The sequence below is a fragment of the Rattus norvegicus genome, chromosome 1, assembly GCF_021556685.1.
Source record: "Rattus norvegicus strain SHRSP/BbbUtx chromosome 1, alternate assembly SHRSP_T2T, whole genome shotgun sequence".
NCBI lineage: Eukaryota > Metazoa > Chordata > Mammalia > Rodentia > Muridae > Rattus > Rattus norvegicus.
In genome coordinates this window covers 147,468,570-147,492,356 of record NC_141534.1, presented here as the reverse complement: position 1 = coordinate 147,492,356, position 23,787 = coordinate 147,468,570, and the positions used below count along the sequence as shown (strand labels likewise).

Below are 23,787 nucleotides of genomic sequence, written 5' to 3'. Positions count from 1 at the left end.
TCCAGCAGATACCCAAGTTTCCTCTTTGTCACTCAACACTCCACAATGCCTAAGGCTCAAAGCTCTCTAGCCAAAGTCTAGAACAGAACTGCTGTGTGGAAGGGCACGCGCAGCATTTGAAGGAAGGGAAATTGTATATGTTCTCATGTATTGGTGCTGACCAAAAAAAAAAAAAAAGATTTGATATTCTACCTATCCTGTGTGTAAAGGCTTCTGCTACTAGCACCATTCTCTGAATAGCCAAAAAAGCTTCAAGATAGCCCATGGCCTCGTGGTAGCTCTCAGACCTACTGAGTCCTCCTCAGAGCACTTGGCCCTTTGCCATGATGTGGGAGAATCTGTAGCACAGGGGCAGTCAGGCTCTTCTAGAAGCTCACCGCAATTGGAGAAGGAGCATGCAACAGGAACGAGGCAAGGAAACAAGGGGCCAGCAGAGAGAGAGAGAGAGAGAGAGAGAGAGAGAGAGAGAGAGAGAGAGAGAGAGAGAGTTCTAGACCAGATTCTTGCCACAGCTAGTGTACAGGGAAGCAATAATCCTTCCTTGACAAGGTAGCTTTGCCTGCCTGACTCACTGGATTTTGAAGAAGCAGAAGTCAGGTTACAGCAGCAAAAGACTGATGGATTTCCCCACAGATCTTTGCTCCTGTTTCCTTCTTATGTTCAGTGCCCTAATGGGACATACAAAAATAGTGACCACATTAGGTGTTACTCTGCTTGCTCCATGGTCACAACTACTACTGGGCTCTTGAAGCCCTTCTAATGCCTTTCCAGTCCCAGGCTCACTAGGCAGCCAGTTCACAGCAGTGATCCCACACTCACCTGAGGGGAATGTCCACCTGCATGTTTGACTTTGGACGTCTGGCTCAAATCAGGGTTTCTGATACCGTGCATAAGGCTGATGTGGCTCTCCAGGAGGGAGGGCCGAGGAAAGCTGGGGCTATCCTCACTGCAGTACCTGCAAGAGCACATTTGAGGAGGTGAACACAGGTTCCCCAGTGTTCCTCACAAATACCAAGACTGAAAACCACGTGAGCAGGTAGACCTGCTAATCAAACCAGTACAGATGGATAAGGGAGCAGACACCAGCAGGTAAGGAGGCTTGCACACTTGACACTAAGTCCTCATCCCAACACAATCCAGAGGGCCCAGTGCTAGGCCAGACCACTGTCATCTGTCACATCAGCATCTCTATTCTCAGACATTAGGCCACAGTGAGAAAGTCCAGGGCTGGAAATGGAAAGCAATAGTCAGCTGCCAGCCCTGGAGCTGGCTCCTGGCTTGCCTGATTTCTCACTTAGTCGGTGTTTTCTTGCTTTAGGACCTTGATCTCATAGCACAGAAGAGCACTAGTGACGCCACAGGCAAAGCTTTTTGATTTTCAGGCTTTTCTCCTTCCCCTTCCAGACTCACCCACAAGTGTAGACCTTCTTTACTGTGTCATGGTTGTTGCGAATGTGTTTGCGCAGGCTGCTAGGGTTGTGGAAGGACTGTTCACACTGCCGGCATGGGTACCGCCTCAGTGTCTACGGGAAGAGAAAACAAGTCCCAAAGCATCAGAATCCTAAGTTCGTTTTAGACGGTGTGACCAGATAGATAGAACACCCTCAAGACCGTCAGATCTATGGTACCCAGCCTGCCCAGAGCACCAGGAACCTGAGAGATTAGCCACATAAGGGCCTCACAGGACAAAGTCCAAGAATCCCAGGGCTGCAGGGTGGCACATGCAGCTGTACTTACCCGACCATGGCTCTTTTTCATGTGGGATACATAGCTCTCTCGATCCGGAACCCACTCCTGGCACTCCTGGCAGGTCCAACCAGTGTTCCTCATCCGGGGCCTTGCTTCAGCCCTGCGGTGAGCGTCCGGCCGGCCCCAACGGCCAGCAGTCAGGGAGCTGCCTCTAGTGGCTACATTTGTAGCTGGGGGCTCAGTGGGAGCTCGAGAACCAGGGCGGTTAGAAGATGTGTCTGTTGAAGACTGGAGGCTTGACAGTTCCTCCACATTCCGGGGAACACCGTGGGTATTCTGGGGATTGGGAGAGGGATTACTGACTAGGCAAGGGAAAAAGATGCCCTGAGTCACACCCCTGGCCGAAGCACATCACTTCTTCCCAAGGTACCTCACCTTGACGTGCTGCATTAATTCTGGCTTCTGCAGAAACAGGAGTGGGCACTCAGGGCACTTGAAGACCGCCGCCTGTGTCTTGCTGACATTCTGGTAAAAATGTTGTTGAATGTGCCTCTTCTTATTGAAGATCATTTCACAGGAGCACTTATAAATTAGCCTGACAAGACAAGCCCCGGAGGTGTGAGGTAACCAGGGCTCTGCTGGAAGAAGCAAACAGCCCCTCTCCCCTGTCTGTGCTCTCTCTGAACCAGAGTGAAGTTTGAGGATCTACTAGCCTGAGCCAGTGTTCGTCTTTCCTGCCTTGGGATGTCCTCAGGAGACTCCATAGATCTCTCCACATCTCCACAGCATCAGCTCCCCAGCCCCTCCTTGGACCACCCTTAGAGCATCCAAGCCACCCTCTCTGCCCCACAGGACTAGTCCTGCAGCTGCACTCACTGGGAGGGTTTGTGGGGCTGGGTGGGGTGCTGGGTGGTACTGTGGTCCATCGTACTACTGGCAGTCTTGAAGGCCATGGGGCAGAATGCACATTTGTGGAAAACCTGGCAGTGTCGCTCCTGGATGTGGCTTTTCAGCAAGGCCAAAGTCAGGTGGATGACACCACAGTGGATGCACCTGGACAACAAAGGTGGGGGTGTGTTAGACTCGGGCAGCTCAGGGCTCTCCTCCCTCATTCCAGCCCATAGGCTGCAGCCTCTGCACATACATCCTAATATTGTGCTTGTTACTATCTGTACAAAGTGAATGCACAAGACTCCTTGAACCCAAGGTCACACCTGGTAGAGAAGGGAGGATAACCCTTAACCCTCCCCAGATTGGCCATCCTATAAACCAAAGCTCTGAGCCTCCTGAGAGAAGCTGACAGGAACAGAGAGGAAGGAGAATGTTACCCACTGGAAGGATGACAACACAGAAGGACAAGGAGAAGTTCAAAGGGAATTTGTAGAAATCCTTTCCCTTCCCGTGTGCTACCACTGAGAAATTAGGGATGGGTCCCTAACCAGTGCAACAGGGGCATGACACCACTGCAGTGACCGCTGTATTCAAATAGTCAGCACTGAGACCAGGAAATGCTCTCAAGAGCACTGTGCTGGGGACTGCTGGGAGCAAGGGCTGCTCTGCGGCTGCAACTCAGTGTGGCTAACCGTTAGCTTGCTTACGTATGTATGTGTGTATGTGTGTGTGTATATATGTGTGTATGTATGTATGTATGTATGTATGTATGTATGTATGTATGTGTCTTTGAGGCAGGGTTTCTCTGTGCAGCTCTAGGTGTGAAAGCTGTTAAATTTTAAATCAATGAAATTATATTACAAATTCAGTTCGATGCCAGCAAGAGGACTCAGCAGGTCTAGGTTTCTACTGCCAACTCTTGACCTGAGTTCGACTCTTAGAACCCAAGTGTCAGGAAACTACCAACTTCCAAAAGTTGTACACAGGCCTCTACACACATATACCATGCATGCAAGCACATATACACAAAGTAAAATCAACTTCTGGCATAGAATAGTATTTCCATTCTATAGCCACATTTTAAAAATAAAGAGAGACAGTTTTATAATTATATGTTGTGAAAATGTAAATTTTTAAAAGAAATAAGTGTATATTATTTAACTATTTCTATTATCAGCAATAAGAAAATAATAAATTGTTTAAATAATGTAATCTTGCTTTCTTATAACATCATAAACCACATTTCAACAATTTTTTTAAAAGGTCATTTTTTAAAAATGTTTTAAAATTCTAAAACATTTTTGGAAGAGGGGACAGAAAGGTTAAAATATGTCTAGAGAGATGATTCAGCACTTAAGAGCACTGGCTGCTTTTCCAGAGGACAGGGTTTGATCCCCAGCACCTACATGATGGCTAACAACCATCTATAACTCTAGTTCCAGGGGATCTGACACCTTCCTCTGGTCTCTGTGGATACCAGGCATACACATAGTTCAGAAACATACATGCAGACAAACTCCCACAATAAATAAATTTTTAAAATAATAAAACTAAATTTTAAAAGGGAGAATTTTCTAAGAGTTAAAAATAGGGAAAGGGGCTGTGAAATGCCACCCCCTGAGCAAGACACAGCCACTGCCCGCCATTAGGAACTCCCATGGGCTCCTCTATACAGGCATGGAGGGAGGAGTGGTGGTGGTGGGGAGGGCATGTCTCTCACTGCTGAACTATTGCTCACTGAGAAATTCAGGGAGAGGGGAAGTCATTGCCTTTAGCTGAGTACTGGTGATTTTACCAGACAGAATCAATGGACAGTTCCATCCCAATGCTCATACAGACAACCCTGGTTAAACTAAATAGGTCATGGGATGAAACCAAGTCATGTGAATCTGGGAGACTTGGAAGGATGGTGTGTAGACACTGACAGATATAGGAGAAAAGGCCAGGGAGTGATGGCATATATCGTTGATCCCAACACTTAGGCAGAGGCAGAAGGATCTCTGAGTTTGAGGCTAGCCTGGTCTACAGAGTGAGTTCCAGAAAAAAAGAAAAGAAAAAAGGAGAAATGGGAAGAAAGAAAGGATTAATTAAAACACACATATACACATATGAAATTATCAAAAAAATTTCAATTTCTTAAAACATATGAACATTATATAAAATGTAATTATATGATATATTATACAATGTATAAGAATTTTAGCACTGTCCTTAAAAAAAATAACATTTGTACCAAAAGAATGGGAAGAAATATCTGCAAATCTGTATCTAGCAAGAAACTTAGTAACGAATGTTGGCAAAGACTTCACACTCTGCATGTACAGTAGCTTTGGAAAACAATCTGTCAGGGCTGCAGAGAGGTAAGCAGAGAGTTAGGATTTGGCATTTGCATTTACTCCTGTGTGCTCACTAAAAAAAGAGGACAAAGCCAGGTGTGCAGCATTCAGAAACCTAAGGAAAAAGAGTGCAGAACTGACAATTCAAAGACAGAGACTGAGAGGCATCTCTGTAACAGAGTACCCTTGACTAGCACTTGAAGCCTTGGGTTCAATCTCTAGAATTTAAGGGAAAAAAGATTAAAATAAAGTATCTTGGTGCTGACCATGGTTGCACACACCTTTAGTCCCAGCACTTGGGAGGGGGAGGGGAGGGCCAGGCAGACTCAGACACAGGAAGATCTTTTTTAGTTCAAGGTTAGCCTGGTCTACATATCAAGTTCCAGGCCAGTCAGAGCCATATAACAAGACCCTGTCTCAAAACAACAGCAAAAACCCAAGATGAAGAAAAAATAAAAGACATTTCCCTAAATATTTTAGTATTGAATGAATTGCTATTAGATGGGATTTGATCTTAGAATTGGCTGTATAAACTTAAGTCAACATTTAAAAGGTTCTGGGAGCTTTTATTTTAGTTTGCTTTAAAAAAGAAGGACTTCTTTGTTGTTTATTCACTTGTTTTTTGAGACAGGGTAGTTAGTCCTGGCTGTCCTGGGATTCACTATGTAGACCAGGCTCGCCTGGAACTCCCAGAGATCCACCTGTCTCTGGCTCTTGAGTGGTGGGATTAAAGGTATGTGCCACTACCAACCAGCAAGGATTGTATCTATTTTTAAATTATTTATTTATTTATTTATTTATTTATTTATTTATTTATTTTTGATTCTTTTTTTCGGAGCTGGGGACCGAACCCAGGGCCTTGCGCTTCCTAGGCAAACGCTCTACCACTGAGCTAAATCCCCAACCCCTTTAAATAATTTATTTAATGTATATGAATACACTGTAGCTGTCTACTGACATACCAGAAGAGGGCATCAGATCCCATTATAGATGGTTGTGAGTCACCATGTGGTTGCTAGGAATTGAACTCAGGACCTCTGGAAGAGCAGTCAGTGCTCTTAACCGCTGAGCCATCTCTGCAGGCCAAGGGTTTTACTTTTAATTATGTGTATATGTATATGTTGTGTATGGGTTTGTTCATATAAGTTCAATGTCCATAGAGGTTAGGAGAGGGAGTTGGATCTCCAGAAGCTAAAGTTATAGGTGGTAGTTGTCCAATGTGAACTCTAGGACCCAATCTTGGATCCTCTGCGAGAGCAGTATACACCCTTACCTGCTGAGCCATCTCATAGAGAGGGCCAGGATTCAGTTCCCAAGGCCCACATGGCAGAACTGATTCCTGCACGTTGTTCTCTACAGGCACACTGGCATGCACTCTCCCTCACAAATAAATAAATCATTACTATTTTTAATCCAAAATACTGATGAATCACATTATACTCTTGTTGCAAGCCTTTCTGTAACTCTTCACTGCCTTGACTAAAGTCCACAAGTTTGTCAAGGAACATAAGGTGTGGTGGCCTGGCCTGACCCTGCCAGCTCCCCAGGTCATATTCACATGCCTTTTCCATACACTGGCTATCCCCCTGGCCATCCCTTTTGTGTTTGCTATCTCCCTGTCTCTACTCTGCCATATGTACTCTCTCTCCCTTATCCTTCTGCTTGAAAACCTCCTAAGATCCCTGTGGAGGTTTGAGTGAGACTGGCTACCACAAGCTCACCGTTGAATGTTTAGTCCCCACTTAGTAGAACTGCTTGAGAAGGGTTAGGTGGTGTGACCTTGTTGGAATAGGTCTGGCCTTGTTAGATGTGTCACCAGGGGTGGGCTTTGAGGTTTTAAAAGCCTAAGGCAGGCCAGTCCCTCTCTCTGCCTGTAATTTGCAGAACAGATGTGAGCTCTCAGCTATTGTTGTAGTGCTATGTCTGCCTGCCTGCCTGCCTGCCTGCCTGCCTGCCTGCCTGCCTGCCTGCCTGCCTGCCTGCCGCCTTGCTCCCTGACATGATGACTCACCCTCTGAAACTGTGAGCAAACCTTCAATTAAATATTTCTTCTGCAAGTTAACCTGGTCATGGTGTTTCATCTCAGCAATACAACAGTAACTAGGACAATCTTGTTTCAGAAATTCTCCTGACCATTCTACTCTGAGTGTGTGTGTGTGTGTGTGTGTGTGTGTGTGTGTGTGTGTGTGTGTGTGTGTGTGTGTGTGTATGTAAGTAACCCTGGCTGTCCTAGAACTCACTCACTCTGGAGACAGGCTGTCTCCAACTCTGCCTGCTTCTGGAATTAAAGGTATGCACCACTACTGCCCAACTTTGAACTTTGTGTATAAAGTTTATTTTTATTTTATCTGTAGGGGGTTTTGTCAGTGTATATGACTATACGCCATGTGTGTCCAGTACTTGTAGAAGGCAGAAGAGGGCATCAATCCCCGGGGACTAGAGTTAAGGTAGCAGTTAGCTGCCCTGTGAGTGTTGAGCACTGAACCCGAGTCCTCTGGAAGACCTGCAAAAGGTCTTAACTGCTGCTCCATTCCTCCAGCTTCTGGCCTTCAATTCCTCTTGATCTTCATGCTTCTGGTCCCTGGATTCTGAGATTATAATCAAGTGCCTCCAGTGCTCCGCTTTTTTCTTTCTTTTTTTTTTTCAGAGCTGGGGACCGAACCCAGGGCCTTGCGCTTGCTAGGCAAGCACTCTACCACTGAGCTAAATCCCCACCCTCAGTGCTCCACTTTTAAAAAACCAAACTGACAAGCTGGGCATGATAGTGGCACTTGTAATCCCAGCATTTGTCTAAGGCAAGGTGATTGTGAATTTGAAGCTAGCATGAGTAACATAGAGGTCTAGGCCAACATGGACTATACACAGAAATCTTGCCTCAAAAAACAAACAACAAACAAACAAAAATGCCAGGTATAGGGGTTGGGGATTTAGCTCAGCGGTAGAGCACTTGCCTAGCAAGCGCAAGGCCCTGGGTTCGGTCCCCAGCTCCGAAAAAAAAAAAAAAAAAAATGCCAGGTATGGTTACATATGCATGCAATATATATATATGTGTGTGTGTGTGTGTGTGTGTGTGTGTGTGTGTGTGTGTGTGTGTGTGTGTGTATATATATATATATTTATATGCATGTGAACGTATGTTCATGTGTACACATACTCAGGGAACAAAGGAAAGAAGAATGCAATTTTAGGTCAGTCAGGCCTACAGAATAAGAAAGGCAAAAAGAAAAAACAAACAAAAAAGACAATGAGGAAGTTACATAAATTGACATGTGACTAAATATAAACAAAATGACTAAATATTTTCTTCCCCTTCAAGGTTCTTTACTCTGGTATTTAATTGTATTTTTGTGTTTTGGGGTTTTGTAAATGTATTCCTTTCAGATGTAGGTAGCGTATGTACACACTTAGGTGTGCGGATATATACATATATCCAGCTGAACATATATAGGGAGCTGAGGCTGATATTGGGGATCCTCCTCTAACACTCTTCACTTTACTCGCTGAACCCAGAGCATGCCGATTCCACTACTCTTGCTAGGATGTTTGCCCTGGGGATCATCCACTGTCACTGCTTCTTATGCTGAAGTTACAGGTGACTGCCAAGCCTGCATGGCTTTTGTATGGGTTCTGGGTTCTAAAGCCAGTCCTCAAGCCATCTACCCAGCCATGTTTTGAATTTGAAGAAAAGGTCTCCTGTGGTATGGGCTACCCTTGAATTTGCTAAGTACCCAAAGATGACCACAGCACCTGACCCTCCTGCCTCTACCTTACAAATTCCAGGATTACAAGAATGTGCCACCACTCTTGGTTCAATATTTAACTTTTTTCTCCTTTGGTTTTTTGAAACAGGGTTTCTCTGTATAATCTTGGCTATCCTGGAGCTCATTTTTGTAGACCAGGCTGGCCTTGAACTCAGAGATCCAAGTACTTCTGCCTTGAGCTCTGGAGGATGAAAGGCATAGACCAACATGCCCGGCTATAATATTTAACTTCTAAAAAACTAATTTTCTCGCTTGTGCCTTCCTTTCCTCTATAAAACAGAAATGTCTATCCACCTGCCAGCCACCACTGCTTTCACATGTTTTTTGAGGCAAGGTCTCTGGTAGCCCAGGCTGGCCTTGAACTCTTGATCGTCCTATCTCTACTTCCTATTATGGTGTTAGGAATCAAATCTAGGGCATCTAAGCATGCTAGGCAAGCACTCTACTAACTCAACTACATCTTATGCCTACTAGCCAACATGCTTGTCCTATTGAGGTGTGTGTGTGTGTGTGTGTGTGTGTGTGTGTGTGTGTGTGTGTGTGTGGTGTGTACGCGTGCATTTGTCTGTCAGTATGAAAGTGTGCATGTGTCATGGTGTGATCATGTAAAAGTGTAAGTGTAGAGATTGGAAAGGAACATGGGTGTCAGTCTTTGCTTTCTACCTTGAGATAGGGTTTCTTTGTGGTTCATTGTTCTGTATACCAAACTATCTTGCTGCCAGCTTCCAGGGCTTCTCCTATCCCCACCAATCTCACCACAAAAGCAATGGAATTACAAACACATGCTATACTATGCCCAATTTTACAGCGGTCTTGGAGTTTGAACTTAAGTCCTCACAGTTGTGTGACAAATGATCTATCCAGTAACCCATCTTCCCATTTAAAAGAATCCCTACAGGATTCTTTTAAAAGAAAAACTAATGGCATTTATTGATTGATTGACTGTGCATATTTGTTTATATACGTTAGTGCATATGCTATGATTTGGGAGTACAGGTCAGAGAAGCCATCCACAGGAGTTGTTTCCTTATAGCATGTGGGTAATGTGTATGGAACTCAGGTCAACAGGCTCATTGGTGGGTAACACTGAGCCACCTCACCAGCAACCCCCCAACCCCAACACACACATTGGGTTCTCAGTATAAAACAAGTTTCAGCCTAGTAAAAGGACCTGCCATTGGGCAATACCAGGACAGTAAGCCAGGTAGCACCCACCTGTAGCCCACTTTTCGGGCATAGTGCAGGCAATTCTCCTTTACATGAGTCTGGAAGTAAGCAGAGCGACAGAGGACACCACACTCCGGGCAGCAGTAGGGGGACTTGTGTGCATGGATCCGCTGGTGTGCACAGAAACTACATTGGTTGGGCAGCAGCATCTGGCATACCTGGCAAGTCTAGGAAAGAACACCAAGAAAGCAAATGACACGGGTGGGGGACTGGGAAGCATACGATCATAGACTGTTACAGTCAGGTAGTTGACGTCTAGGGTGCCAGAACCTGGGAGGTTGAGGCAGAAGGATTGCCACAAATTCCAGGACAGTCTTGGTTACACACTGAGTGATACCCTGTTTCAACAAGACCAAACAATAGCATGGGAAAAGGGAAGAAAGAGGAGCAATGCAGGATGTGATTTGTGTAAATAGCCCTGAGTAGAATACAGTTCAGGCTTAGGCCAGAGGCATAGCTCAGAGGTTGAGAGCTTGCCTTGCATGCTTGAGGTTCTACACTAGAAGCACTGCACTAGAAACACAAACAAACAAAAGTTAAACAAGCCAGCTAGCAAAAAAATAAGGCAAACACGGTGACACATATCTCTGACCCTAGTGCTTGGCAAGGAGGGTCACGAGTTTGAGGCCAGCCAGTGTAACTTAGAGAAACACAGATGTGTGTTTGTTAAAAAGCTAGACATAGTGGGGTGGGTATACCTGTATTCCTAGCACTTGGGCAGTAGAAGCAAGAAGATCAGGAATTCAAGGCCAGCCTTGGCTATAAAGTGAATTAGAGGCTAGCCAGAGCTATATGAGACATTGCTTCAACATAATAAAAATAAGAGACACACTGTAAGACTTTCTAATACAATTAGGAAAGCTTGAACATAGATTTGTATTGGGTAAGATTAACGAGTGTCATTAATTTTATGAGGTGTGATGACAGCATGGTTAAATAAAAGTTTAAGAACAAGAAGGTACACTCTACCTTGTAAAGGCCTTAAATCCTAGCACTTGGGAGGCAGAGAGAAGGTGGAATCTGAGTTCAAGGCCAGTCTGGTCTGTGAGTTTCACAGAGTTATGTACAGAGGCCCTGTCACAAAAAAATCAAGGAAGAGGAGGGAGATGATGATGATGATGATGATGATGATGATGATGATGATGATGATGATGATGATGATATAGACCTCTTTGCTGACATTCTACCCCAATTATATGGCTTAAAATGCAAAGGAAAGGATGAACAACACCCACCCCACCTATACCAGTCAGTGCAGGGGAAGGCAGTTTTGCTTCAGGTGCAGACTTCCAGGAGGAAGACATAAATCCAAGCATGCTGTTCCTGCTGTGGTGGGGAGCTGTACCCTACCTATTTCAACACCCTTTGCTCTGGCTATGTGGCTAGACACTGGTATTGTCATGGAAACCCAAGCCCAGTGGCCATCAAGGCTAATTCCTGATCTCAAGTCTCCTTCCCTACAAAGCACATTTAGCAACAGGAGATACTGTGAATGATTCAAACTGGGCTGAGAGAAGCCCAACAGCCTCCAGAGTGGTCTCTCCCATTATGTCTGGTTGTGCTTTTCTGTAGCTCCCACAAGGACAGAGTGACACAAGGAAGATGTGTGCCAGCCCTGATCCTATGCCAATTCTACCTACAAACAACTTTAGAATTTGGGTAAAAAGCAATGTGGAAAATGTCATAGACCCAGGCACCAGACCTCCATGGCCAAAGAACTTCAAAGACCAAATTCAGAAAAAACAGTCCTAGCCCAACTCAAGCACGCTAGGATAAACAAGAACATGGAAGCCCCTAGGAGAGGGTGCTGACTCTGCTCCACTCGACTCATTACAAGAAGAATGGAACAGAGAAGGTAAAGGTAAGAAGCAGAAGTGACTGATGGTGTGAACGAGAATGGCCGACGGGTCATAGATTTGAATGTTTGGTCCTCAGGCAGAGGCCCTACTTGAGCGGGATTAGGATGTGTGTTGAAGTAGATGTGGTCTAAATAGAGAAAGTGTGTCACGGGGGTAGGGGTAGGAGCTTTATGGTTCCAAAAGCCCAAAGCAGTTCCAATGGCTCTCTCTTCCTGCTATATGCTGGTCCAGATGCAGCCCTCAGCTATGTGTCCAGCACCATGTCGGCCTGCCTCATGTCATGCTCGCCCATGATGATAATGGATTAAGCAGCTGACTGTAAGCCAGTTTAACTGTACAGTTAAATGCTTTTCTTCTGAGTTGCTGTGGTTATGGTGTCTCTTCACAGCAATAAAACCCAATCTAAGACACTTCCTCTTGGGTAAGTTCTGTATCCTTCTCGCTGTTCTTCTGTCAACCTGATACAAGCTAGACTTGTCAGGGAAGAAACTCAATTGATCAAATACCTCCATCAGATTGCTATCAGATTGCCTATAGGCAAGACTACAGGGCATTTTCTTATTACTGATTGGCATGGAAGGGCCCAGCCCTGGTAGACCAGACTAGACTGTCTCTGCTTCTCAACTGCTAGGATTAAACACATGCACCTCTACATGTCTCCTTTTTTAAGAAAAACAAAACAAATCAAATCAAAAAACCAACAACAAAAAAACCAACTATTTATTTTTATATATGTGAGTGTTTTGCCTGTGTGTATATGTATATATGTGTGTAGCATGTGCATGTCTGGTGCTTCTGGAGGTCAGAGGAGGATGTCAGATCCCCTGAAATCGAAGTTATGGGTGTGTGTGAGCTACCATGTAGATGCCATATCAAACCTGGGTGCTCTACAAGAACAGCAACTGGAGCCACCACTCTAATTGCTGATTAGTCTTCGTTATGAAATGAAGAACAAACTAATACACCCTGACTCGGAACCAAGTAAAGGAGTATTTAGCCAAGTCACGAAAGGAGCCCTGGAGATGGCTCACTGGGTAAGGGCACTTGCTACACAAGCATTAAGGAAGGACCTGAGTTAGACAGACACCTCAGCACCTATGTAAAAATGCTGTGCATGGCTGTGCATGAATGGAACCCCAGTGTAGAAATGGGCAGATGCTGGAAGTTTGCTGACCAGCCAACCTAAGCCAAACAGTGAGCTTCTAAACCAAGAAGACCCTGTCTCAAGAAAATAAGAAATTATAAGCTCTTTGTAATCTGATACACAGATCTCTCTCTCTCGATCTCTCTCTCTCTCTCTCTCTCTCTCTCTTCTCTCTCTCTCACACACACACACACACACACACACACACACACACACACACACACACACACACCAGTCTGAAGGCCTTTCTGTTTTTAAAGATGAAGTCTTACTACATAGCCCTCCTGCCTCCAGCCCCAAAATATTTCAACCACAACTGTACTAACACAGCTCGAGGCTGCCTTCTTAGAGAATCTGCTAGCAATACCAATAGGGCAGTAAAGGTAAGCACCAAGTCCCTTTAAAACAAACCACGTATCTCACCAATATGACCAGGAAGCAGAGTACACAGAAAGAGTAAGAATAAAGTAACTCACTCCTCGTCTAGAGTTGGGATAACATGGATGAAGGAGAGAGAACTCGGAACCTCTGCATGGGGCCTACATGCCTACCCACTCTCCTTTCCTCCTCAGCTTTGCCTCTAGCCTTATCTCCAGAGAGGTTTTGCTCAACAGTTCTGTCTACTGAGGAGTAGAATGCTCTCAGAAAACAGACTAAGGGACAAACATAGGGATTCATGTACCCCATCCCCAGGTTCTCTGGGCACTTGCCAAAACCATGTTACCATCTTCAAGAGGCCTGAAAAAGACCACTCACCTAAGCCCTAACAGGCCTGAATTTGGACCAAACTAACTGCCAGTCTGAGTACAAGTGGAACATGGAGCATGCCCAGAGAGACAGAAACTGTTTGTCTGTTGAGAGTCTTGCTCTGGTCTCAAATTCACGATCCTTCTGCTTTAGCCTTCTAAGGACTACAATTACAGCAAGTACCACGGTCCCCCGGCTACACTTGCTGGGTCTTCAGGCTTTCCCCACGGGTATGGGTAGGATTATCTTCCCAAATAAGAAACCAAGCACTCTGTATTCAGGTAGGATGCTAACCATTAAGCCAGATATCCTCTTCTAAGACTATGAGTCTACCTCTACTCCCATACCAATGGGTTCTCTCCCGTCCCCATCATGGGACCAGTCCCCAGATGAGCCTGAGGCGCAACACCTAACAGTGTGATGATCTACTTACTAGCCCCTCGGTTTCCTCTGTTGTCCTCTGGAAATGTGTAGCCAGGACCATATAATCTCTCATCTGCTTGTGACATTCAGGACATTTGGTTCCATACCGGATGAGCCTCACTGGGTCTGGGTAAAGTGGCAAGGCTGGAATTACAGGGCTGGCATTGTCCAAAGTGGGGCTGGGTTTGGGGGAGGAAGAAGCAGCTGGGGTTGCTGGTGCAGTGGAGTTCACAGGAGCCGCCACAAACATCTGGTCCGCAGAGATGGGCTTCACAAGCAGCTGAGAACACTGCATGACGAGTCCCTTGCTCTTGTGGTCACGGGCATGCCGAAGCAGGCTGCACTTGTTGAAGAAGAGCAGTGTCTTAGAGCACAGTGTGCACAGCACCTCGATGTGGACACTCCGCCGGCTGTAGTGCTGGCTCAGGCTCTTCTCTAAGGCAAACGCGTCTCCACACTCCAGGCAGCAGTACCCACTGGCCGGCACATGGATTCTGCTGTCTGCGGGTGGGCTGAGATTTGGCGCATAGAGGGGCACAGGGTTAGAGCTGTGAAGGACCTTGTTGAAGACCTCCACAATTAGAGGGGCGGCCTTTTTCACCTGGTGGACCAGGGGCACTGTCATTTGCGTGACCTGAGGCTGGCTCCGTCTCTGTGCTGAAGACTTGGCAGTCACAGAAGCAGCAACACTGTGGGGGACCAGGTTCAAGTTGGCCAAGTGCACAGCTTTCGGCAAGAGACTGGCAGGGGCCGGAGTTGATGCCTGAAGTGCTGTGCTCTGTTGCTTCTTGCTTGCCTGTGAGTTCAGGGCAGATCCTTTTGGGACCCGGGGCCCAGAGGTGCGGCAGGGAGACAAAGAGTCACTGGTCTTGTTGATCATATTCTCACCCCCTTTTCTGTCACCCTGGGGGCTCCCTGAATCTATGCCTGCCTCAGAAAAGTGCTCTTCCACAGGCATGGCTGAACCTTCATCCCCTGGCACCTCACTTGGAACCTCAGCACTTGTGCCCCCTGCAGGTGACTCACTTGGGTCATCAGGGTCTGGCAGGACCCTTGTAACAGTCCGTTTGATTTCCCCTGATGATGTCTTAATTGTTTTGATTCTGACTTTGGGAATTGCTGGTGGGGAGCTGGCAGCCACAGAAGGGGACCCTTTGCTGCTGCTGTCACTGCAGATGCTCCGAGGGCTATCTGATGGCTTGATATTTTTTCTAGTGGCCTCTAGAGGGCTCCGGGGACTCTTTGGTGACTTGGGCATTTTGGGGCTGCCTTTAGAACCCTCTTTAGTGGGCCCTGAGGAATCCTTTATGTGACCAGGCTGATCCTCCTTGGTGACATTGGCCACCCTTTTGGCCTGTAAGGCCACCAAGGCTGCAACACAAGAGGATAGCTTGGAATGAGCTGGTTTCAGACGCTGCCTAGGGGGGACAGAGGAGCAAGCACTAAGCTCTGGAACAAGCTTCTTGGGCTCTCCAATACTGTTGCTAGGGTGACTATTGAACTCTAAAGCTTCCCCAAAGAACCGACTGGAATCCAGATCTTTGTGAGGCTCCACCACCTTCTGCCCACCCTGTTCATGCTCCTGCTGGCTCTCTAAAGGCAAGGGTTCTGGTTTGGGTTCTTTCTTACAAAAGTGATCAAACATGTGTAGCTCTGGGACTGGGAACTTTGCCAGAGCTTCCAGGACTGGGCCTCCCACAGTCCCAGGAGGAGGTGGGAAATAACTGTCAGAGTGCTTGGACTTTATCCCAAACCCATTATCTTTGACAGGATCCTCAGGTTCTGGGCTAGAGATTGGGCTGAACTGGTTGAAGGTGGGTAATGGCTCCGACTTGGAAGGCTCTAGCTTACTCGTGAAACTCCTAGCACTGTCTCCATTTATAAAAGTAGAATCAAACTTTCCACAATGGTGGGAGTCTGGGGGCAGGTCTGAACCCCGGAATCCATTATGTAGGAGACTGGGAGTAATGTGGTCTTTCTCTGCTTCAAATGACTCTTGGCGGCTGGTGTTCTTGACAATGACACTCACAGCCGGCACATCTGGGACTGATCCTGAGTGAGACAAGGACACATTCTCATCCATGCACATGCCTGAGGACTTCAGGGGACTCTCATTCTCCTCACTAGGAGTCTGGATGGCCTCCTTTGCATCAAGACTTGTGGGATCTGGGATGTCAAAGGCCGCCAGAAGATCATCAAAATCTGGGGTTTTCATATCCCCCATGGCTGGATGCTGGCAAGTGCTATAAGAAAAACAAAGAACAGAGTCAATGACCACCAGGGCCTCTTTGCATTGTCTTACATCATCTGTGTTGAACACCCATCCTACTAATGCATGCCTGCAGCTGGCTCAGCCCTGCAAAACCCCACCTTCCATGATAAGAAGCCACATACCTGAGTCTCACCCTAAGGTTTCCTGCCTGCTGAAGAGTAGAAAAGGCTAAAGAGAGAAGCTTCTACGCAGTGACAAGCTTGCCTGGAAGGTCCTCATTTCTGGGTGGCCCCACGACCAAACAAGAGGATAGGATGTCCTTCTATCCAATAGGCCATCCCCCAGGTCTCCCCATCACAACTGCCCTCACTACCTGTATCTTACTAGCATGTTCTCCTTCTAGGTGGCTCACATATTTCTCACACACACACACACACACACACACACACACACACACACACACACACACAAATATCAGGAACAAATGGTGCCTAGAGCTCTCTGCAACTGCTGCCAAGAGTCTCTGAGAATCTTTACTGAATATATATATACAGATTCTCATATTCATATACATTCTCTCTCTTCTCTCTCCTCTTCCTCTCTCCATGCTTTCTGCCTCCTCTTCCTCCTCCTCTGTCTTTTTCTTCTGATTTTTGAGACAGAGTCTCTCTCTATAGCACTGGCTGTTATGGAACTCAATATGTAAACTAGGCTGGTCTTGAATTCACAAAGATTCACCTGCCTCTGTCTCCCAAAAGCTGGAATCAAAAGTGTGGGCCAGCACACCCAGCTGCTGCTGGTGCCGCTTCTATTAAAACAAGTTTATGGGGGTTGGGGATTTAGCTCAGTGGTAGAGCGCTTGCCTAGGAAGCGCAAGGCCCTGGGTTCGGTCCCCAGCTCCGAAAAACAAAACAAAAAACAAAAAAACAAAAAAAAAAACCAAGTTTATGTATATGAATGCTTTGCTCCCATGTACGGCTGCACACCATGTGTGAGCCTAGTGCTTCTGTAAGTAAGAAGGGGACATAAGATCCCATTATGGAAGGTTGTGAGCCACTCTGTGGATGCTAGGAATCAACTGGGATCCTTTGCAAGGACAACTGCCATTAACTGTTGAGCCATCGCTACAGCCTTTCATTTTAAAGACAATGAAATAAAAATAGAAAACATCACGAGATAAAGATCTATCATCTAGGGGTTGGGGATTTAGCTCAGTGGTAGAGCGCTTGCCTAGGAAGCGCAAGGCCCTGGGTTCGGTCCCCAGCTCCAAAAAAAAAAAAAAAAAAAAAAAAAAAAAAAGATCTATCATCTATAGTCTTAGAGAATTAACCTCAAGGCTGAGGGGATGGATGCTTCCACCTGGGTGCTAGAATCCACAGAAGGACTTTGTCAGTCTGATTCCAGGACCACATACAGTGGGAGGGCCATGTGAAGCAGACGTGTGGGGAATACTGATAATCCTAGCACTTCAGAGGAGGATCAGAAGTTCAAGGTCATCCTTTCTCACATAGAAGATTCAAGGCCTAGGGAGAATGGTTAAATATTTGACTATTACTTAATCAACAACAACATGGTCGATAATCTACACAGCAACAAAGAAAATTATTTGTAACTTAAAAAAGACTAATACATGTATCACATGATAACAATATATATAACATTAAGTATCTGTTGGAGTTATGATTGAAAAGAGAAAACTTTAGAGTAATGAAATTACTAGCAAGTTATTTCAGTTATTATGCACATATGTTGCACTAATAAATTGCTTCTCTAAAACTTAAAAGGGAGAAAAAGAAGAGAAGGATTAGAAGCACAGGGGAGGCAGGCGGCATGGTGAAAGTGTATCTCCTACAGGTCTGCAGGTTTGCTTTCTCATCACAACCACTCACGCTCCAAACCACCACAAAGTGCATCTCCCTGCCTAGAGTTCTCATGGAAACGAGAAAAGCATATCCCTCCCTTTGGGAAGATATCCAGTTATGGATAAGTAATATAGCAATTATAAACAGGGTCAGCAGACTGCCTCACTAGAGTGAGATTAGTTTTAAACTGAACAGATATTTATCTCCTGGACTAGGTGTTGGAGTCCATAAACAACAGGCCGATACCAGCATCCCAATGCCAAGTGAACTGATGTGCCTGCTGGGCAGCATTACTATGCCTCGGGGACCCTTGCTTCAGATGCCCCCTCCCTCCCTTTCTTCTGCCTTCCAATGCCTGAGGGGAGAAAGCTGAAGAAAGGTAGGACAGATTGGTCCTTCTGCAGTGCATGTGGGAGAGGGCAAACAGTGGTTGATATTAAAACATTTGCTGGAGCCCAGTGTCCTCCAGAAAAGGACAGGGGTTTGATGAAGAGATATTACATCAGAACAAGTAATATTCTCTGTAACTTTAATTTTTTAATGGCTATTTTTAATGATTTTTTAAAATACTTTAACTTCTCTTTTAGCCCAACACCCACCAGTGGAAAAGACAGGATATGGGGTGTGGACCTGTTTAGAAATGGTTCTTTGGAGCAACTCCAATATGTGTTGTCTGAAAATAGGCAGTTTAGTTCACAGGATAGCAGCAGCAGCTCGATCCCCTCATAAACACTAACGGAAATGTTAGCAGTCCAGATTGGTAGAGTGGGGTTAGCATCAGGGGTGGCACAACCTAGCAGAAATAGCCAGGCCTCAGCCTGGGCTTGAGTCGGCAGGAAGGACCAGTGCCAGTAAGAATGCTGGGAGAAAACAGTTCTCGGCTGTGCCTCCCTTTGCTTAGGGGGCAAAGATCAGTGAAGATGTGAGAGCAGTAAGCGTTCAGCTATGTAAGTAAGCCAAGCTCAGCCCTCATCACTGTCTGTCCCTTTTATGTGCCCTCCAAACATCACATGTCCTCTATGGGGCTTGTCTCAACATGTAACTTGTCTCAGCTGACTTGACTCTGCCAATCAGCAGGCGTCTGAGGAAGCAGTGAGAAACCGTAGCACACCTTAGCACAGTTCGTTGATGGGTTTTTACAATGTGTGTTGTTAGTGAAGAACCTTTCATCACGTGTCCTTTTACGTGCTTGTTTTAGTAGAACATCCTTTTACCTGTGTTTTAGTGAAACATTCTTTCACGAGTCTGTCTTAATTAGCCTTTCATCTGTGTCCACTCTAGCTAAACATCCCTTCCCTTGTTTGCCCGAGCAAAACACCATCCAACACAAGTGACTTTCCAAAGAACCCTTAAGTTTCTACTTTAGTTTCCCCACAGAAACTCATCACAGGTTTGCACAAAATGATCAGACATAAAATATTTGCTAGAGAGTCAGCTAGTGCAGGAGCGCTGGTGCACACCTACAGTCTCACCTCTTGGAAAGACTGAGGCAGGAGGATGGAGAGAAGGCTGAGCTACATAGCAAGACTTTGTCTTAAAAAAGAAGAAAACAAAGATAGGTATGGTGGCAAATACCTGCAACCGTAGCACTCTGGGAAGTGGAGGCTGGAGGGTCAGGAGTTCAAGGCCAGTCTCAGTTATATATATATTTTTTTCTTAGCAGGGCAGTGGTATTGTCTTGAGTCAAAGACAGCATGATCTACAAAGTGAGTTCTGGGATGGCCAAGAGAAACCATGTCTCATCTTGAAATAAAAAAGTGATACTCCCAAGTGTTATAGAGTTATAGTAAAAATAAGTGGTAAAAATCATGTAAGTAATAATTTATATGACCTGTTAGAAGAGCTATTTAACAATGCATAAGCTACAATTAAAACTTCCTCTAGGATCTGCTAGTTTTTTTAGGAAATTTTACCAAATACTTCAGTAAGGAATAAGAAACATCTTAATTTTGAATGGGGTCTCACCAAGTCTAACTGACCAATTAGAATTCTTTGAGAGGTAAAAATAATATATAATTTTATGACTATAGCAAAATAAGCCATGAGCAAAATCCTACCTAAACACAGCAACTGAGCACCACAGAATCCGAGGGAATGTGCACCATGTGTCATTTGTCCACATGGGTGTGACTGTTGTTTTTCTAGGCAACTACCAAAAAAAAAAAAAAAAAAAAAGATGACAATTCTAGTTTAATGCTTTCATAAGCTCCCTAGAGCGATGGATCTCAACTCATGGGATTATCTGCTATAGTTTGGATCTTAAATGCTCCCAAAGACTGCTGTTTTGAAGGCTTGGCTGCCAGCCATGACTGTACTGAAAGATGATGCAGCTGAGGAGAAGGAAGTCAACTAGCTTTTGAAGGGGATATTGCATTCCCAGCCCCTTCTTTTTGTTTCACAGAGGCCATGAGTCTCTACCACAGGTTGTCTCAGGCCCAAAGCAACAAGACAAACTGATCATGGACTGAAATCTCAGAAAGTATAAACCTAGAAAAAACAACAATAATTTAAAAAAAAAAAAAAGACAAAACCCAAAACACTGATTTTTTTTTGAACCATGGTCTAACATTATACATTTAGAATATTTAGAATAATGAGTTTGAACAAAGCTGTTCATAAATAAAGAGGTCTCACGTACTGACTCGTTTTATGTCAACTTGGCACAAGCTAGAATATTATAGGAGAGGGTACCTCAATTGAGAAAATGCCCCCACTAGATTGGTGTATGGGCCAGCCTTGTGGTACATTTTTTTGACTGATGATTGATGTAGGAGGGCCCAGCTCACTGTGGATGGTGTCATCCCTGGGCTGATGTCCTGGGTGCCATAAGAAAGCAGGCTGAGGGCTGGGGATTTAGCTCAGTGGTAGAGCGCTTACCTAGGAAGCGCAAGGCCCTGGGTTCGGTTCCCAGCTCCGAAAAAAAGAACCAAAAAAAAAAAAAAAGAAAGAAAGCAGGCTGAGCAAGCCATGAGAAGGCAGTAAACAGCACCCCTCCATGGCCTCTGCATTAGCTCTTGTCCTGACTTCCTTCTGTAATAGACTTATAAGCTATATGGGGGAATAACTTTCTTCCTCAAGTTGCTTTTGGTCATGGTGTTTACCACAGAAATAGAAACCCTAATTAAGACAACTGTATATCAGTTTAGAATAGCCCCTTAAAACACAGCATCGCTTTTTCATTGCAAGTTCAAGGCTTGCCCAGACAACTTAGTAAGGCTTTATCTCAAAATAAAAAGCAGAAAAGGGGCTTAGGGTGGTATTCAGTGGTAAAATATTTGCCTAGCATGTGCAAAGCTCTAATTCAATCTCCAGTACTACAGCACACACGGAAGGGAAGGTGGGCGGGAGGCAAGCCAGTAGAAGGAAAAGGTCCTGAGAAATGAGCCTAGAGTTACAAAACACACGTGAAGGGCCACCAAAATGATTCAGCAGGCAAAGGCACTTGCAGCCAAACATGCCCATGTGCACACACAAAACAGACAGAGAATGGAAGCCAGAGATTAGAACAATTTCAATTTAGAGAAATAAAGATTTGGGGGAAAAAAGACTATATAACAAAAATGGAAGTCTGTTCATCCAAATAACAGGAAAGGACAGCATTTTGCTTTTAAAATAAAACATGTAGACAACTACAAGATGACTCAATAATCAGAAAATACATTTGAGTTCTATATAAGTAAAACATATACAGGGTTAAGTACCTGAACAGAAGAGGACATGCCTAGCATGGATAATGGGTTCAATCCCAAGCAATATACACACAAAAAGCCATGTGTGTGGGGTGTGTGTGTGTGTGTGTGTGTGTGTGTGTGTGTGTGTGTATGTGTAAACAAACATTAAAATCCAGAAGGGAAAAGAAAAAGAAAAAGAAAGGCTCTAAATAGTTAAGAATAGACTTGACACTGAATGCATGGAATTTTTTTCTTCCCTTTGCACCAAAATGTTCAAATTAAAAACAAACAAACAAACAAACAAAAAACAATCTTATTGAGGTTTGGTCTTTTGCTTGTATTGTAATGCTAAATACTGGCCCCCAGTGCCCGATTACACACAGGGATGAGAGAGTCTGTACGTACCCAAGTGACACACCCGAGTGAAGCTATGTAACCTTCTACCCCAAGTTAACCCTGATTGGTGAATTAAGATGCCTACAGCTAATAGCTGGGCAGAAGAGAGATAGGTGGGGTTCGTGGGTTCCCAGGCTTTGGGTCTGAGAAGACCAAGAAGCCCCAAAAAAAAAAAAAAAAGGGAGAGAGGAGGAAGCTGCCAAGGAGTAAGCTAGAAATACATGACTAGGAGAGCTAGCCAATTGGAATGAAGAGCAGTCCAGATAGAACATAGCAAGTCATAATTCAGGGTTATTGATGGGAAAATAGATTATAATGGTATAGAGGGTAGATGTCTGCCCAGCTCTATGCTGATTAAGATTTATTATAAAGAATGAGGGGCTGGGGATTTAGCTCAGTGGTAGAGCGCTTACCTAGGAAGCGCAACGCCCTGGGTTCGGTCCCCAGCTCCGAAAAAAAGAACCAAAAAAAAAAAAAAAAAAGAATGAAAGTTGTGTGTTTTTTGCCTGGTAACTGAATGATCAAACATAGGATAGAAACCCTCATTTGAGATGAAATAGTTTCAACAACAATTTCAGGTAAAATGACTCAGCAGGTTAGGACACTTGCTGTCATACCCGACAACCTTGATTTTATTCCTAGGACCCACAGAATCAATACCTACAAGTTGTCATCTGACCTCTACATACACACTAAGTGCCTAAGCGTACATTCACAAAGTAAATAAATAGAACAAATTTAAACCAGACTGTGGTGGAACATGACTTAATCCCAGCACTCAGGAGGCAGAGGCAGGTGGATCTCTGAGTTCAAGGTTAACCTACCTGATCCGCCTAAATTTGCCCAGCTCTTTTGTGCATCTAATAACTTTCTATTTAAGTATTGACTCCTAAGGTAGATAAACAGACCCTTCCATATACAATTTGCAAGTCTCCTAGACAGAATCTAGACTTGCTTACAGGTCAAGTAACCCAAAATCACAGATGTTCTGAATGATGGGAGTTTCATTCATGAGACACCTGTTGCTCAACCAACTTAAAATAAAATAAAACAAAAACCCAAGATGTCTCAGCCTTAGATTGGTAGATAAGAAACAGCTGTTTCTATAGACACAGACAGGCATGGGCATTACACAGGATGTGAACATTGAAGAGGACCTCCAATAGCCACTGTAGACTGCTGCTGCTCTGCCTGTAAAGCATAAAATTAACAGGGGCCAGCAAAATAGCTGAGCAGGCAAAGGCACCAACCGCCAAGCTCAAGGCCCAGAGTTCAAGCTCCAGAACCCACATGGTGGGGGGTGAGAAGCAACTCCTACAAGTTGATCTATGCCTTCCGTACAAGTACCATGGCATGTGTGCACATACACACAAATAAAATGTAATGCACGTAAAATAATAATAGTAGCAGTGATATTAACAACATGCAAACGACGGAAACAGATGCTCAGGCTCCAGGCACAGCAATTCTGACTCAAAGCTTCCTAGTTTCTAGAACATTGTCCTAGTCCAACACTTAATGCTTAAAAAAACTAAGACTCAGAGAGGGGAGTTTATCCACAGGTTACAA

General features: G+C 44.9%; 1 protein-coding gene across 9 annotated transcripts in view; it reads right to left on the bottom strand.

The window, feature by feature from the left end:
- The window catches only part of Zfp592 (zinc finger protein 592), a 50,116-nt gene that overhangs the window by 4,886 nt on the left and 21,443 nt on the right, over nucleotides 1-23,787 (bottom strand). For 2 of the 9 annotated variants that reach the window (XM_087655602.1, XM_087655613.1), the window contains 8 exons: nucleotides 16,107-16,320; nucleotides 14,088-15,448; nucleotides 9,893-10,071; nucleotides 2,566-2,742; nucleotides 2,125-2,284; nucleotides 1,738-2,025; nucleotides 1,411-1,523; nucleotides 820-955 (listed from right to left, as the gene is read on the bottom strand). In XM_087655602.1, the coding sequence (XP_087511728.1) occupies nucleotides 820-955; nucleotides 1,411-1,523; nucleotides 1,738-2,025; nucleotides 2,125-2,284; nucleotides 2,566-2,742; nucleotides 9,893-10,071; nucleotides 14,088-15,335 (2,301 nt within the window). In that variant the 5' untranslated portion in view covers nucleotides 15,336-15,448; nucleotides 16,107-16,320. 9 annotated transcript variants of the gene reach the window in all.